Source organism: Camelus dromedarius, chromosome 5 (genome assembly GCF_036321535.1).
Source record: "Camelus dromedarius isolate mCamDro1 chromosome 5, mCamDro1.pat, whole genome shotgun sequence".
In the NCBI taxonomy this organism is placed as follows: Eukaryota; Metazoa; Chordata; class Mammalia; order Artiodactyla; family Camelidae; genus Camelus; species Camelus dromedarius.
Window position 1 is genome coordinate 20,405,763 of NC_087440.1, and position 15,619 is coordinate 20,421,381.

Below are 15,619 nucleotides of genomic sequence, written 5' to 3' on the forward strand. Positions count from 1 at the left end.
GTTTTTATTCAGAGCCTGCAACTGGTGAAAGAAAAAATGGATCTACTGCTGTTGCTGAGGCTGTTGCCAGGTAACCAGAGCTAGTTGCTATTTAGAGGAGTTTAATATACAAAGCCACTGAGAATGAGGGGAAGATGATTTATCAAGAGGGGAAAAAACTTAAAATGTAACTTCAGCATAAAAGATTTAGCAAAATGTTGAATCTAACTGTAGACTTCTTATTAATACTTTAATGAAGTTTTTGCTATACTTAGAGCTAAGATATTTAATGGTGTTACCTTGTCTTCCTTTTGTTCATGTGGGAGTGCTCTTTTTTCCTTTTTCTGTGGGTGAGACTAGATTGTTGTTGCTGTTGGTGAGGAAACAGAGGGTTACTAAGGGATAGCCAAAGACCTTTTTCCTTCTGAGGTCTGCCCCCACCCCCACCCCAGCCACAGCCTCAGGCCATTTTTCTCTTCTGCCTGCCAAATTAACTGCAGTGTTGATCTGTTATTTTTGCTTTGTCATGAATGCTGTAATGCTTTGAGGATGAATATGACCCCATTCTGAGGCTCTGGTGGTAAGCTTTGCCATCTGGTGGCCATGAGAATAGAATTGTTTCATTGGTTTCTGGCATAAGTCACCCAACATCAAGATCCTAGCAGCGATTGTTGAAGTACAGGTGAGGATTCTTAAATCAGGCTAGACAGATATTACAAACGTAAGTAAAGGCTAGGTGCAAGAGCATGAAGTGTTGACGATGATGGCTAAGCGAACGTGTGCCCCATTTAAGAGGGGGTAGCCCCTGTTCAACTCAGGTGATCGTTACCATGCAAGAATGCAAACTTACCATTGCCAAATCTTTAAATTTTAAAGTGAAATCTAGATTTTTAAAAATAAAAGTTTTGCTTGGTGGGTCAAATCTGTCTATGGACTAAATCTGATCCCCAGTTAGAAATTTCTGACCTATCTAAATCCTTTGATTTGTGTGAAGCTGCGTCTAGAGATTATATTTAATCTGAAAGATAAACATCTTGGAATCCTTATTCAGTGAAGACTCTTTAGTGATATGTAGTCTTACAAGTTAAGAAAATGGAGTTTATGCTCGATCTCTGGTTTTAACAGAACTGTATACCAGACACAGTGTATTAGTCTGTACACATGACTGTTAAGAGGAAACAGAATATACTGCTGAAGCTTCTCAGACCTTTGGGTGGAATATTAAAAAAATTAAAAATAGGGAAAAAACTTAAGGCAGAGGGTTGGATTGGTGGATCACAGAATGAGATTCATTGCTATTGTTATGGAGCAAGTTTTATATATGAGAATCCAGATTTTTAAGAAATCAAAGAAATCAAAGTAAGCTGTCAGAATAGTTTAAATAGTCATTGTTCCCTCTGCATTTAAATGAAGCAGCAGTACTCTGTTTTTAAGTGCCGTCTGTAACTTGGTGCTGTTCCGATTACTTGCTGCCATCTTATTTCTCTCTCACGCATTTCATTATTGAAGGTTTCAAGCATATACAAAAGTAAAAAGAGTAGTATAATAAACCACCATGTATTCATTACCAGTGTCAGAAATTTCCAACTAATGGCCAGTCTTGATTCATTTATAAATACTTCCAGCACTCTCCTCCCCACTGGATTATTTTTAAGCTAATTTCTAGCATTATATCATTTTAAGTATTTCAGTGCTTCTCTAAAAGATGAGAAATCTACATTTTGGACTTAACCACAGTACTATTATCTTGCTTTTAAAATTGGCATTGATTCCTTAATGTCATCAGATACTCAGTATTCAGATTTTTCTGATTGCTGCATAAGTTTATTGTTTTTACAATTTGAATCAAGATCCAAACAAGGTCTACACATTGCATTTGATTGATATGTCTCTTAGGTTAAATCTGCTTAAATCTGTAGGGGCTTCTTCCCTCTTTTATTCTTCTGGCAATTTATTTCTTGAAGAAACCAAGTGGTTTATCCTACAGAGTTTCCTATATTCTGGACTTTGCTGATTGCATCTTTATGGTATTTAATATAGTCCTCTATCCACTTTATTTCCCATGAATCTTCCTTGAGAGTTTTTTTATTATGCTATTTGAAATAAGTATGAAGAATTTGCATTGTGGTTAAGGAGGCTTAGAGTTTGGGATTGAGAGAAAGGATTTTATTTTCTCTCTGCCTGAAAGAATAGTTTCCAGAGATACTTTTCCTTTCAAAACTAACACAGTATATTGCTTTAATTTATTTCTTAGTTCCCAGAAGACCATGTCTGTGTTTAGCTGTGTCGGTGATGCCCAACAAGAGGATGAGGCTCGAAGTCCAGACCCTGCTCCTGCACCCATCAGGCGAGCATTATTTTCATAGTACTTTTTGGGCTATGTTGATCACAAAATGGTTGGTAGCAAAATCTAGAATATACTGCTACTGTTTGGTGAACTTTAGCTTACTTTTTTGTCTTAGGAACTGTGACATATTCTAGATGAATTTATAAATGAGATATCATGAGAAATTTTATTAAATATTGTATAGATACAAATTTTTATCTTTATTTGCCAGTTTGATCAATTTGAAATGATTGAGTCTTCATAAATTTATGAAAATATATCATTCTGTGTTTCTGAGATTATTCCATTTTTTAGTTTTGGAAATGTTTACTTTTAATAGACTTTTTATTTGCCTTTAGTTTCCCATATGGCAAAACTGAGATGCTCAACATCCCAAATTTGAAGTTTGTCAGACTTGATGGAATTAAAATTTTCCCATAATCTCTTTACTCCATCATCTCTTAGAACATCTCTGAAGCAGTAAAAACATTTTTGAGTTAAAAGTATTTCTTCTCTATTTAAAGAGTATCTTGTTTGAATATATGATTCTTTCTTCTTGTTTTTTTTACTTTTTTTTTCTTTTTAAAATAGAGATAGTGGGAATTGAACCCAGACCTCCTGCATGCTAAGAGTGCACTCTACCACTGAGCTATTACCCTCCCACCTGGAATATATGATTCTTATATTTAGTATAGAGAAATAAGTAATGGCAGTGGAATAAGCTTATATTTTCACTATGAAGTAGAATCTTTTATCTCTAGAATTCAGGGATTTTGTAATTAGAGAATGTTAATAATGTTTTGTCAGCAGGTATATTCCTGCTGTTATTTGCAACATAATTTCTATGTTCCTTATTGATAGAAATATTTACAAGGAACATGTCAGTGCTTTTACTGGGCATTTAAATTATTAAATGCGAGCTTATTGTAATTCTTGGGAATCATATAGCCCACATCATATCCTCTGTTGAATCAAGAGGGTTATTAGGTGAAATGCTGCTTTGTGTGATGCCAGAGGTGGTATGTATGGTCATGGCCCAGCAATGATGAGATTTATCAGTTGCATTGTATTGCCCTCCTGTTTCATTAAACTATTTTAAAACAGAGGAGCCAAGATGCTGGGGAATTTTGTTTAACCTTGGTAGAACAAGGGCCTGAGAATCCAGCTGGATTTGATTCTAGTTCCTCTGTAGACAGACCTACACTCAGAACAGAATGATTGGAAGTTTGTTAAATATGTAGGTTTATTCTTTCATATTTCACTTTGGATTAATTTTACCCAGGCTTTCTGTGCTAAAATTTGTTTTCTTTGCATCAGTTTCTAAATCTGAACTATAGCGTCCAGAGTAGAATTGGGTAGCTAGAACTAATGAAAAAAGAGGAATGTGGTCCTTCTTATAGTTAGTGGATTTCTTTTGTCTTCTAAAGTTCTTTTCGGGTACTAAAGATTCCTTCTTTATGGTATTTTGAGACATTAATATACCACATCTTTACTTCTTGTAAGATATTTCTTATAAGGAAGTGACTGTGATTTGAACATCATTCATTTGACTGATGCTAACATGAGAAAGATAAATACCAAAATTCTGATATTTGATAGGAAACTGCTGAATATTGCTAATGTTGCAGTGAGATACCTTTCATCCTTAGGGAGCAAGAGAGAGAGAAGTTGTTCTGATAGCAGTTGTGGGGGAAAAGCAACCTAGTATTTGTTGGCTAAGAATTAAAAAGTCAAAAATAAAACAAAGCTTTATTTTGGAAGTGAAATTCTATTCAGAAGTTCTTTCCTAAGCAAAGCTTCTGAGGTAAAATGTGTAGGCTTGTTTAAGGGTGTGGAATAATGGTCAATGAATTCTTGAAATGATTAATCAAGTCCTGTTCCTTCTAGCATTTGGTGCACTTTCATTGTTGCCCAGATGTTGATATGTTAGATGTCTTAAAGGTTCAAACATGAGTATTCAGTTTATAGAGAAAATGAATTGAATTTCCTTAATTACTTTGCCTTATGCAACTGATACTGATGGAGCGTCTGTTGTGTACCTAGCAACTATGCTAAGTAATTTATACTTATGATCACTTACAAACTCCATCAGGGGTAGGTGTTACTTACCTGTCTTCTAGTGATCTTATTCTCACCTGTTCTTCCTCATTCAGTTGAGGTTCCTGACAGACAGGATGCAAGCTATAATAACCAAATGTATACTAGGCTCTTTTAGGCTAGAACTCTCTTCTATTTTTTTTTTATTGAAGTATAGTCAGTTTACAATGTGTCAGTTTCTGGTGTACAGCACAATTCTTCAGTCATACATGAATATACATGTGTTAATTTTCATATTAGAACTCTCTTCTAAATCCTGCTTTGCTCTCCTGTTTTGGTAAGCTGAGCTGCATAAGGTAGTAACCTCAGAAACTTCTCCTTTTCTCTTTCTTCCCCAAGATCCAGAGCAGAGCAAGCCCTAAAGAGCTCTTCATTCTTCCCTTTTTTTGTCTATCCAGATTAGTCCAACTTCTAAGGGTAAGAGCTCCTTCCAAGTTGGAGACTGTTTTCTCTGTCTAGATGACTAGCTCCGTCTTTTCTCTGGCCAGACATTTACAGACCCTTTATCAACCTGAATCTTATCTTCTGAATGTATCTCAGTTTATGCCTTGTAAGAAAATGTCAATCTGAAACATTCCAGATGTCTTCCATCGTCAGTTCAGAATGGATTCTTTTTATCTTTATTCTGGCTGTTATATGTTTAATGCAACCTAAAAATGCATTAGTTTGTTGTTTACAGTACAGTGACTCACTGAAGTTACAATTTACTAAAAAGTTAGAAGTTATGGGCATTTTCTACATGAACACAATTAAACAATTAGTTTATTTAATCTCAGAGTAGATTTTTGCAGTTAATTGATTGAGGAGTATTCTTTTGTTCAGAGTAAATTTATTAAGCACTTATTTTATATTAAGCCCTGTGTCAGGTGTTTTAAAGTATAGAGATAAATAAGACATGAATGTTAAGTTTCTGTGTAACTTGCCCACTTGGAGTTAATCTGGGCATATTTATTCTGGTGTAGTGTTAAGGACATGTCAGAAAGCTCCTAGGCACTTCAGGGCTTCATGATATCTGGTTTGTAGGAGACATTCATCAAATGCTTGTGGGATATATGAGTAACTCACTGATAACCAAAGGGAAGGCTAATAAAAAGAAATATTTTGAACTGTATTTGAGGAACCAGGTCATTCTGAAAGTTAGTTGTAGATAATGCCAGGATAGCTAGCAAAGCTAGAATCTCACCACTCTTTTCTTTATAGATCAGGTTTCTTTTCCTAAACTTACTAGTCAAGGGGTATACATGAACAGTATCTGGAATGCTGGAGTCATTTAAGGAATGTTAGAACCATTCATAAAGTCAAATGAGACATCTTGATCTAATTGATTTTGAAGTAGGTCCCTAAGTTGCCTTCATTGTCTGTGACTTCAGCAATGGTTTTATATCTTTTGTTTACTTTATTTTCCTGGGTCAAGTTTCAGAGTTCTTAGCTAATGATGAGAAAAAATTTTATGCCTGTTTATCATCATGATGGAATAGTCCTATGTAGCATTTTTTCATGGGAGTGAAATTATGATGAGAAACCTTAGAAGGTAATATGCTTGGTCACCTTATTTTCTCCCTTCCCCACGTTTCTCAACTTGTCAAATTATGGTTCCTCCTTGCCAGCACACACACACACACACACACACACACTCACACACTCACACACACACACTCACACACTCACACACACTTGCTTACTTGATGTGGTTTCTTTATGTGGTTGATTTTCAGGGGGAACATGCTCCATTTTCCAAGTACTCAAGATGAAGAAGAGAAGGGAAAATTGGAAGATGACCAAAGGACCAGGCAAAGTCAACAGCCTATGAAGCCCAGTAGTCCTGTCAAAGTCCCTGCTTCTCCTGCCTCCCAGCAGATGGCCACACAGGAGCCAGCCAGTCCTCAAGGGGAAGCAATGGAGACAGATACGCCAGAAGGCCAGAAAGAAGGACAGAATACCAATCAGGAAAAGCCTAGAAAGGCCTTGATTGAAAGGCCCACCCAAAATAACATAGGAATCCAGACCATGGAGCATTCCCTGTGGGTTCCAGAAACCGTCTCAGCAGCAACTCAGACCGTAAAGAATGTGTGTGAACAGGGGACCAATACAGTGGACCAGAACTCTGGAAGACAAGATGCCACAGTTCAGACTGAGAGGGGCAGTGGTGAGAAACCAGGCAGTGGTCCTGGGGATGATACAGAGTCGCTCCAGAGCCAGGTGAGAGGACATATAGGGTACCTCAGGGGTCCTATTTTCAACTCTCTGGAGTCTCAGAGAATTTCAGTTGTGGTACTTCTACTTAATGATAATTCCTAACAGCTTTATACAGAGTAGTGGTTGAAAGAGAAAGACAAGTGGTCCAGGATAGAGATAGGGTAGTGAAAATTATGGGTAGCTATAGCCAATAGGTAGTCTTTGAGGGAAGTTGGAGTAGTGCCAGAATTTGTCAGGTAGGTCTTTTATGGAAGAGAAAGCCAGAAATATAGTCTGGGTCCTATAATACTTTTCTACATTTAATCTTTTCCTTCTGCCGTCATTTTTCATCCTCCTTTATAACCATCAGAGCTAACTGCTTCTCCTCCAAGTCTATTTCACCCTGGTTCTCAGGAATGAAGAGAGTAGAAAATGAAGGAGGAAGGAGTAAAGAAGCATGAAGGCTAGTGCATCACAGAACTGAAACAGGGAACAGTAACAGGGAGAGTCCCCCAGTGCCCAGGGGCTGCAGAAGGAGGCTAAGACTAGATGTTATGTGGGAGGGAAAGGAAAAAGATTGGGGCCGATGGAAGTGAGACTAGAAGAAAACAGGTTCTTGGGAATAGAGTAAGGCAGCGTAGACACTAGGAGAAATTGCTTAGGTGAGAAGTGGTGGTAGTAATGTACATGTTAATAAGAGGAGGTTCATAAAATTTTATCAGATGGCAGTGGGTTCCATGGCAGGGAAAATTTGGAAATTAGTAATTATGGTGGTAAATTGCCTTCTCAGTTGCTCTGGTGGGTCATCATCACTTGGGATCTGCCTAGGAAAGCTTCACTAGTGATGTGCCTCTCATTTGAATGGTCTAAGTTGTTTGTTTTATAAAAATAAAATAATATAGTTTCTATTTATTGACCACCTACAGTATATCAGCATTGTGCTCAAGACAACCCATGAGGTTGGTGGTGTTATTCCCATTTCACAGGTAAAGAAAGCAAGCTGAAGAGAGGTTAAGTAACTTGCCCAAGATTTTGCCATCAGTAGGTGGCAGAACTGGAATTTGAACTCAGCATATCTGACTTCAGAATCGGTATTCTTTTCATTATGCTACGTTGCTTTGCTATTTTTTAAATAGCTTATGTAGTCTTGTTCTGTTTCCATGCCTCTCTAGGAACTCCAAAAATTCTATTTATGTCAGCCCATTATAGTTACACAGTCTCTGAGATCTTTAAAGTGTTTGCATTCAGCCACATAATAATTTGGATTTTCTGCCTTTATTAAAAGAGTTAAACTTGATCGTAAAGATAGCAGTCATATGGGTGCCACTAGATTTTATTTTCCTTTACTTTCACGTATTCCCCCTCTGTAAAATAGGGAAATGACCCCTGCTCCTGTCTCATCATGATGATAGGAGCCAGTGAGCCAAAGTGGTTAAGGCCCAGGCCTTGGAGTCAGACCTCATCTGGATATCGTGACAATTAAATGAGAGAAGGCATGCGGAGCCCTCAGCCCTGGGCCTGGCGCTGGTAAATTGCTCTGTATGCAGTGGCTGCTGCTTTCACCTATTGATTGTTATTGTTTTAAATACTGCTGTGCTGTGCTCCTGCTGGGGCAGACAGAGTGAAGCAACACATTTAAGAGCGAGGTGCTCCTGCTAAGAAATGGGAAGTGCTAGAAAAATAAAGACGGTGAATAGGTACAGAGTTTCCTTTGGGAAGGATGAAAAAGTCCAGGAGGTGGATACAGTGATGTTTGTACAACAGTGTGAATGTACATAATGCCACAAACAAGATACTTAAAAATGGTTAAAATAGTAAATTTTATGTTAAGTATATTTTACCACAATAAAAAAAAATACAGACGGCAGGTACAATAACAAATTGGGATTTGTGTGCCATCTTTTGGAGGGTGGTTGGAAGATGAGGAAGGCTGTATGGGGGTTTTCCACGTGTCAGTGCTCTTTTAACCCCAGCAGCCTGGGTAGGACTCAAGGCCACAACGCAGAGAACAGCTCAGGCAGCCTACCTTTTGACATTCCTTACGTTTTCATTTATGTGTCCAGTGGGCCTGGAGCCAGGTTTTCTATGAAGTGAAAGTGTGGTTTTATTTTCTTTCTATTTTCCCTTAATTATGACAAGATCCTCAAATTACTTATCTTTACAGAAATCTCTTTTCAGAAGACTGTTTGGAGAGAGTGAACGTAAACTTTCTTTGGGTTTGTCCCCTTTCCCTTCTCTCCTTTCTCGTTCTATCAGACATGTGTGTTTAAGTATTCCTCCTGAAGGGATCATTTGCCTGGCTGTTGTAATAGAAGAATGGAGGGAGGCTTTTGGCTGCATTTCAGGGATGTATAAAGCACTGAAATCTTTTTGACCCCTGTGGTCTAGGGCCTAATGCACTCTGTTAGAAGTATTTCAAGGAATTAGTTGAATAAGTTTCCATGCATTTGATTTTATTTATAGTTATGCACATAATTTACATATCTTCATTTTGGTAGATGTTTCACCCTTAACTTGAAGTGGGAATTACTCAGATAAATTATTAAAAACTTTAGGCAAATTACTACCACATTGTTAAGGAAAAAACCTGCCTCATCATTATTGCAGTGGTACATAGAACTCTTTTGAAAGACTTGGATACATTGACACTGACTTAAAGTAAAACCAGGTCTACCATAGGGGAAATAAAGTGGGAGAAAAAAATATGCATTTTCTGTCAGAATTACAGAGCCAGTGGGGTAGAAGGTGGAGGCGTGGATGTGGATAAATGTGATACAGGTGTTATGAGAAAACATGTATATAAGACTTGTCATAAAAATATTTGGGTCTTCTTTAAACTCCATGACTGATTATTCCTTATTGTACAACTAGATACAAAAATCCCAATTTGCTGATGTTTTCTCTTTCTGGACATTATCTCAACTCTTTAGTTATCATCTTTATTTGGAGTAGATTAAATACTTCATATTTAATTCTAGGCAAAATCAGTATATCTTGTTCCAGGTATAAATAAACTGTAGTTTTCACTTACTGATACAGGAGAAAACAGACTGCAGTGAGATTAACAGATGTCATTGTGGTTTATATAAAGTTCTAAAGAATGCCTTCCTTGTATGCTGATTGACAAGTCAGCAACGAATCAGAAGGATTGCAATCTAAAAATAATGTGCTTTTAAGGGGGCAAAGTTTCTCTTAAATATACTTCATACAATACATACTTGATATGATTTTGATTTAGACAGAAATAGATTGTTTTTAGGTGATGCTGATACAAACTCTTTCTAGCCTCTGGCTATACAGCTGGTGCATCCCTAGTGTTACCTCTAGGTGCCTAGAAACAAAGCGGCTGGAAAATTCCATCACATTAGCTTCGTGGAACCTCTGAACAGTGCTCATCATGAAGAGGTTGATTTGTGATTCTGCCAGTTTGCAGTGAGACCCATACTTGTGTTCTGTATTTTCCATCATAGGGAGAGGAAGAATTTGATATTCCTCAGCCCCCACATGGCCACGTCTTGCATCGCCACATGAGAACAATTCGTGAGGTGCGCACACTTGTCACTCGTGTCATCACAGACGTGTATTATGTGGACGGAACAGAAGTAGAAAGAAAAGTAACTGAGGTAATACATACTTTCGGTCTCTGTGGCAGATTTCTTTGAATAGAAAAATGACCCTGGCTCTCTACTTCCACCCCCCTTCCCTATGCAACTAGCTACTAACACTTTGTTTTCCTTCATTCTTTTATTAGAAAGATATAAGAACTGTGTTAGGGCCCTGAATTCTTTGTCTCTGCCAGCCATGGCAGAGACCTTTAATTGCTGATTTAGCCAGTCCCATCATGCTTTCCGTTCCTATAAAGAACAGAGAAATCTCTCTCGTGTATAAGAGCTGCATTTTCTTACAGTTTCCCACTGTTTCCTCACATGCTACCATTTTTTACTCACTGTATTCTTTCTTGGTCTCCTCCTGTGTGTGGTTATGGACCTGTTGTAGGAGGTGTACCTTTATTTCTTAGTAGGCTTCATTGTGAACTCATTCCCAGTGTCAGCATGTTACTGGTGCTCATTGACTGTTACAGTGGATGATGTTATATGCTGACTTTGTTTAGATCTAATACTGGCTGAAGTTAGAGAGATTTTCTAGAATTAAAGATCTGGCAATTCTTGCTCTGTACATATGTTAATATCTGGGAGCCATTTTATGGTTCACTTGATGTGCAGCAAACCCGGAACTTGTGGCTGCTATAGTGGTGTGTGGAAAGGTGTGTTAGAAAGAGGGAACAGAGCCTGCTAGCCTACTTGGAGGTGGCTAAAAGGCTTCATAGAGGATCTAGTACTCAAGGGTGTGGCAGGTAACGTTGAGGGGGTGGGGAGAAAGACACTGCAGGCCGAATGAAAAGGTATGTAAATACATAGGCAGCATGGCATGCTTACTGAATATTTAGCATATGGTGAGAACAGTGGGGTATCGAATAGTGAGAGGATGCTGTTTAGGTTAGTAAGGGCCCAGAGCATAAGGGCTTGGTATATCACAGAAGAGAGTTTAGATTTTTATCTTTTGTGTGATGGAGAAAGAGCCTTTAAAGAATTTTGGGGAAAGGGACGACACACTCAGATTTGCATGTTGGAAAGTTCCAGTTAGCAGCAGTGTAGCAACTGATTGGAGTGGGAGAGATTGAAGGCATGGCTCAGACAAGAGGTAATGAGCGTCAAGTTAGGACCATGGCAGTAAGGACTGAGAGGAGAGAAGTAGATGTAAGAAATACATAGAAGGTGAAATTGATAGGCTGTGGTCAATGCCTGAGAGTGGGGATTGTGGGAGAGGGAGGTAGCTAATGTGATGCCTGGGCTTTTTGCCTGGGCAGCTGGATAGATGGTGGCACTGGTTACTGAGATAGAGAATACAAATAGGACACTGGTTTGAGAGAGAAGATCCTTCATTCAGTAAATATTTACTGAGGGCCTCTTTTGTGGCGGGCACTGTGCTATTACGGGAATATAGCCAGGAAGGAAGATGGTTACTATCTCTGTCTTAATGTGGCCTCTTTTTGTCTAGTAGGAGGGACACACAGGGGAAAAATAAGCAAACACATTAGAAAGATTATAGCAGGCCCACTTGGAGCCTGGGTCTAGGTCATTATAAGAACAAGGCCTCTACTCCTGAACAGTGGCAAAGGCAGGTGTACGTGGGTACTGCCCTTTGGGCCTACTCTCCGACTGAGACACAGCCTGGAATCCCAGCCCTCTAGGCAGGTCTTGCCTCTGCATGTTTGCCATGTCCAGAAGGGACTGACTTAAGTTCTGGGCTCACAAAACCTGCTCTAGTCAAGTGACCTTGGCAGATTATGCTGACTCGGATCCAGCTAGCGCAGGCACGTTGGGTGATAGGAGATGGTGATTGGAGAATGGTGTGTTTGTGATCGAGATTTTTGGAGGTGGTACAGTTTCTGGTAATGACCCTGATAGTAGATGGCTGAGTAATGGTGGTAAAGAGGTAAAGAGGATTGCTGGATGGGTCATCTGATGGATGTTAGCCTCAGAAAATGATGATAGAAGTAGGGATCAGGGAGGGGAAGGAGGCTGTGAACCAGGAGTATAATGTGTTCATGCGTGAGCATGAGTGATTGGGAGGCTGTTGGTGAGTGACAGGGAGGGGAGGAGAGAGTTTAACAGAATGGAAGTAGTGGTTTGGTAGGAGAAAGAGGTGGGGAGATAGAAATGGTCTGTTAGTGGCTGTGAGGAGCAAGGAAGCGTCTCATCTCCAAACTCATGAATTGAGGTTTGCTTGAGAAAAACCAGACACTGCTACAGAGAGCTGCAGGGATGTGAGAAGCACTGGGGATGCCCAGGATTCATTCAGCGAAGGCAAGGAAATGGAGAGATGACAGATTGAGTTTTGGATGGGTTAAATTACAGGTGTCCCTGGTATATCCAGGGGGAAGAGTTTAGTAGGCATTTGTGTCCGGGAGTTGGGAGCTGAGTCAGCATTGTATTGTTGGTAGACTGGCAGGGATAAGTCCGGTAGGACTGGCCAGGAAAAGTATGGAAGAGAGGAAAGGAATGAGAACAGAGCCCCGGGAAATAGTAACTTAAAAGGAATAGGCAGGAACCAGAAAACAAGTGCAAATAGAAGTAGCTAAAGACGTAGAATGAAAGGAAAAGAAAGTAACTTTATAAATTCTAGAGGAGGAGAAATTTTCAAGAAGGGTGTGGTCAGAAATAATCATTTAATCATCTTACAGCATTATTTAAATGTCTGTGTGCATTGCATGCTGTCTCACAGAGAGACTGTAAACTCTCTGAAGGAAGAGTCTATCGTATGCTTCACCGTATTTTCTCTGAAAATTAGCACGATAATTGTGAACAGTCTAGGGGAGGAGGGCAGATGTGCAGCACTGTAGTTTCTCAGTCCTGTGCCCATAGAGGACACTGCTGATTGGTCCTGGAACCTTTCCTCACTAAACCTAGGAAATAGCCTCAGAGGCTGCTTAAAACTGGCTCCAGGCAACCATTACCAATCCATCAGAGTAGGCATGTGAGTGAGATAAAGGCAGTTTGACATTCCTGTCCTCTGTAGATGCAGGAAATTCGTGTATTTTGATTATTACCTTTTTGGTCTTCATTTTTCTAAACAGTAAAAGCATTATATAGCTCTTTTTGCTGATAATTTTCTGTTTCCTGGAGCACATATTGAAAAGTAATATAAAGTATGTAATTTCAGAAAGCATGTAAGGCTACCCACTGCATAATCCTGTACCCAGGAGGGCTTCTAACCACTCATTTTCCTCCTCTAACCTACCTACTTCCTTACCAGTCTTCTCTTAGACAGGGAATGACCTCTGTTCTCTGGGTTGGCATCTTTGCTGGGTTTTCTGCAGCCAAAGGTTATGAACTTGTCCAGTAAAAAGATAATTTAACTCCCGGTCTAGTACTACCTTTATTTCATTTTTTGTTGAGATATGTATTCCCAGTAGAATGCACAGGTCTTAAGGGTTCAGTGGCTTTTGACAGTTACATGTAACTACTACTCAAAACAAAATATTGAACGTTTCCCTTATTCCAGAAAGTTCCCTTCTAATTCCCACCTTTTGGAAGTGAAATTTTTTGCCATCTCTAGGACTTTCCAGCCATCACATTACGTTACTGTGGCTGTTTGAAGCTCTCACATCCATTTCTTCCTTGCAGGAGACTGAAGAGCCAATTGTCGAGTGTCAGGAGTGTGAAACTGAGGTTTCCCCTTCACAGACTGGGGGCTCTTCAGGTGACCTGGGGGATATCAGCTCCTTCTCCTCCAAGGCATCCAGCTTACACCGCACGTCGAGCGGGACTAGCCTCTCAGCCATGCACAGCAGTGGCAGCTCGGGGAGAGGAGCCGGACCACTCAAAGGGAAAACCAGTGGGACAGAACCCGCAGATTTTGCCTTGCCCAGCTCCCGAGGAGGCCCAGGAAAACTGAGGTGCAGACAGGGTCTCCGGAGAGAGAGCCACAGCAGGGGCAGGGTTGCTGACATTTTAATATCACAGGAAAAGGGGAGTAATGGGAAGTTCCCTGTCCTCCATCTAGGAAATCAGCTCCTCTTCCTCCCCTTTTGTTCCTCTCCTATTCTGGGTTTTCATGGGAGGGAGGGTGGAGCCCTGTGGGAGGCAGACTTTCTGAGAAAATGTAGAAAACAGGTGAGGGGACTTTGGGAATGCTGGCACACGCTCCTGCCTCCCCTACCCACCATTTGCTGCAGCCTACGAGTGTTTTGGTTGGGAGTACAGATGGTTTGGGGTAGTGGCCCCAACTTGACACATTCCCTAGCTTTTTGTTTTCCTCTACAGGTATCCAGAGCCTGAAGTACAAGAGAAGGCAGGGCAGAAATGGATGTGCTGTTTTTGAGGGCAGCAGTAGGAAGCTTGTCAGGAGGGGATAGACTTGCATATAGGAGGATGCCCTTTACTTGTTATCCTGCACTCCCGCTCCTCAGCTAGTACTTTGGTGGTGGGTGTGTGGACCAGCTTCCTGCTGCCCTGGAGGCTCAGCACGTGTTGGCCTGGCATGTAGTCTGAGGACCAAGGGGAGACTGTGAAGAGAGGGTCCAGTAGCAGGTGCTGTCAGACTAACCTGTCTTCATTCTCTAGTCCTAGAAAAGGGGTCAGTCAGACAGGGACGCCAGTGTGTGAGGAGGATGGTGATGCAGGCCTTGGCATCAGACAGGGAGGGAAGGCTCCAGTCACACCTCGTGGGCGCGGGCGAAGGGGCCGCCCGCCTTCTCGGACCACTGGAACCAGGTACCCGGGTAGTGTGAGATACACTTAGTCTGTGACTTTTCAGAAAAAAAAGGGAGTAGAGAGAAGAGAGGGGAGTAGAGAGTGTGTGGGGTGTCAGGAGGGAGAAGAGGGGCCCTCACTGACTGGGGAGTGGGCAGGGATCAGAGTGAGGCTGCTAAGACACGAGGCTTATGCCTGTGATGGGGTTAGCGAAGAATGGGCTGGAGACCCACGGATGAGGAGTGGGGAAGCCGGTAGATCAGCCCTGTCTGCTTATTCTTGCTGCCTTCTCCTGTCTCTTCTCTCTCATTAGGGAAACAGCTGTGCCTGGCCCTTTGGGCATAGAGGACATTTCACCCAGCATGTCGCCAGACGATAAATCCTTCACCCGCATTGTGCCCCGAGTGCCAGACTCTACCAGACGAGCAGACATGGGTGCTGGTGCTTTGCGTCGAAGCGACTCTCCAGAGATTCCTTTCCAGGCTGCTACCGGCCCTTCTGATGGCTTAGATGCTTCCTCGCCAGGGAACAGCTTTGTCGGGCTCCGTGTTGTAGCCAAGTGGTCATCCAACGGCTATTTTTACTCTGGAAAAATCACACGAGATGTCGGAGCTGGGAAATATAAATTGCTCTTTGATGATGGGTATGAGTGTGATGTGCTGGGCAAAGACATTCTGCTGTGTGACCCCATCCCGCTGGATACGGAAGTGACCGCCCTCTCGGAGGATGAGTATTTCAGTGCAGGTAATAAAAGAAGCACATCTGTTTTGTTACTCTGTATGGACTC

The 15,619-nt window shown here is 40.9% G+C and overlaps 1 protein-coding gene across 8 annotated transcripts in view; it reads left to right on the plus strand.

Annotated features, from left to right (window-relative positions):
- The window catches only part of TP53BP1 (tumor protein p53 binding protein 1), an 81,490-nt gene that overhangs the window by 55,027 nt on the left and 10,844 nt on the right, over window positions 1–15,619 (plus strand). For 7 of the 8 annotated variants that reach the window (XM_031453180.2, XM_010994944.3, XM_064485658.1 and 4 more), the window contains 7 exons: window positions 13–70; window positions 2,234–2,326; window positions 6,118–6,601; window positions 10,048–10,200; window positions 13,765–14,036; window positions 14,704–14,853; window positions 15,146–15,576. In XM_031453180.2, coding sequence (XP_031309040.1) covers window positions 13–70; window positions 2,234–2,326; window positions 6,118–6,601; window positions 10,048–10,200; window positions 13,765–14,036; window positions 14,704–14,853; window positions 15,146–15,576 — 1,641 coding nt within the window. The remainder of the gene's footprint in view (window positions 1–12; window positions 71–2,233; window positions 2,327–6,117; window positions 6,602–10,047; window positions 10,201–13,764; window positions 14,037–14,703; window positions 14,854–15,145; window positions 15,577–15,619) is intronic. The other variant, XM_064485660.1, reaches the window with a different exon arrangement.